Source organism: Austrofundulus limnaeus, unplaced genomic scaffold, assembly GCF_001266775.1.
Source record: "Austrofundulus limnaeus strain Quisiro unplaced genomic scaffold, Austrofundulus_limnaeus-1.0 Scaffold20, whole genome shotgun sequence".
Classification (NCBI taxonomy): Eukaryota; Metazoa; Chordata; class Actinopteri; order Cyprinodontiformes; family Rivulidae; genus Austrofundulus; species Austrofundulus limnaeus.
In genome coordinates this window covers 2886416-2888158 of record NW_013952422.1, presented here as the reverse complement: position 1 = coordinate 2888158, position 1743 = coordinate 2886416, and the positions used below count along the sequence as shown (strand labels likewise).

Here is a 1743-nt window from a genome sequence, read left to right as displayed (position 1 = left end):
CTGGTTTCATTTAAAAGAGTCGATCATCAGATATTGTCCAAGATGAACCTTCAGGGTGGATATAGCTCGCTCACACCGAGGACCTATCCACATCATCATTTACCCAGAATGCTTTGCGTGTAAATAAAATGTCTCCATCTGTGTTAAAATATATTTTTAAAAATTTACAAAACTAAACAGCCTACAGTATTTTTAGTCTTTATTTTACAGTTAAAATATATGTTTATCAAATAAAGTCTAATGTTACAACTAATCAGGGATCCCTTTAAAGAACGAGATATAAACTGAGGAAATCTAAAATATATTTCAGCCTTTTCCATCCTTACCGACATGAGACGCTTGTACTCGTCCAGGCGCTGCTTGTTGGAGGCGATGAAGAGGCCTCCGTTCTGGATCCAGCCTGTGTGGAGGCCCGTCTCCTCCTCCAGGTCTTTGCTGACCACGTTCCTGGTGTGAGCCAGGAGCTCCACCTCCACGTCGCTGGGCCGGAGCTGCCACAGCAGGCCTGGACAACACGCAAACACATCGGGAGCTTGCTGTGAGAGGGAGGCCGGTACATGTTCGTGCTCTTACAGGTCCGTTACCTGCTGTGTGCCAGGTGGTGCCAGCGGTCAGTCGGTCTCTCTCCAGCAGAACTGCATTGGTTACGCCCATTTTAGCCAGATGATAGATGGTCTGACAGCCGAGGCTGCCTCCTCCGATCACCACCACATCAGCTGACCTGAGGCAGCAACGTGGTTACATGGCAGCTAAAACCACTAACCTGTTAAATATTATTATTTACTCTAAATCCTACTTTGGTAAAGGCTTAGTGGGCCCAGAGGAGGCTCCACCCTCCTGTTTAAGAGTCTTCTCATAGGGGACACTTTTTTCCTTGGTGGGCTCTGAGCTGTAGGACCGGCTGCTCGTCCKGCAAAGTGGAGGGAGAGGAGACCGCAGTGCCAACCCCACCCGCCGAACCCCACTCCCAAAGAAGGCCATCCCCACTGTGGACACGAAATGACAGAAAACAGACATGATATGAACCGTTATTTAAATAATGTAGGTCACAAATAAACATTTAAATACAACAAAAAAATTAGTTTAGTTAAAGTTATGCTGAAAAAAAGTGCTGGCGAAGAACAACAGAACACTGAACTCATTTCATAACATGTTGTTGCTTTGAGTTACTGCAGGCAGGATTTGACTCAGTCACTGTGAAACAGGAAGTGACATCAAAGGGGGGACTCTTTAAGAACTCTCTGATCTTTGCTTATTGAAACAATATTTGAATTCTGACTCTTCTTCATCTCTCTGATAATGACTCCAAATAATGTAAATAAACATCAGATTCTTCTTTACAGTCTGTTGTCGGCCGTTGTAACAATGTTCTGTTCACATTCAGACATTCCCCTTTGACATCACTTCCTGTTTTCTTCACATGCGAATCTCTCAATAGCTGTTCATCTTAGTGTYGTAAMACTTCTTTTGCAATATGTTGTTGAAGTTATATTTCCAAAAAGGCATTCATATTTATTACAAAAAGTGGATGTCACAGGCACTTTAAGGGATCACGCTCAGCTTTGAATGAAAACGTTCAGGGATGTTCTGTGGGTTGGTTTATCCCAGAAACTCAAAGTGGATCAAAAATGATTTTATCCTCTAGCACAGTGGTTCCCAAACTTTTTTATCTTCTGACCCACAAAATATTCCTGGCAAAAACTTGTGACCCCAAATATTACTGGTCTTAGTACACAAACTTTG

The 1743-nt window shown here is 43.1% G+C and overlaps 1 protein-coding gene across 1 annotated transcript in view; it reads right to left on the bottom strand.

The window, feature by feature from the left end:
• The window catches only part of sardh (sarcosine dehydrogenase), a 43134-nt gene that overhangs the window by 37861 nt on the left and 3530 nt on the right, over window positions 1–1743 (bottom strand). Inside the window, exons 2-4 of the mRNA XM_014003871.1 lie at window positions 797–986; window positions 585–721; window positions 327–505 (exon numbers count right to left, since the gene is read on the bottom strand). Coding sequence (XP_013859325.1) covers window positions 327–505; window positions 585–721; window positions 797–981 — 501 coding nt within the window. The 5' untranslated portion in view covers window positions 982–986. The remainder of the gene's footprint in view (window positions 1–326; window positions 506–584; window positions 722–796; window positions 987–1743) is intronic.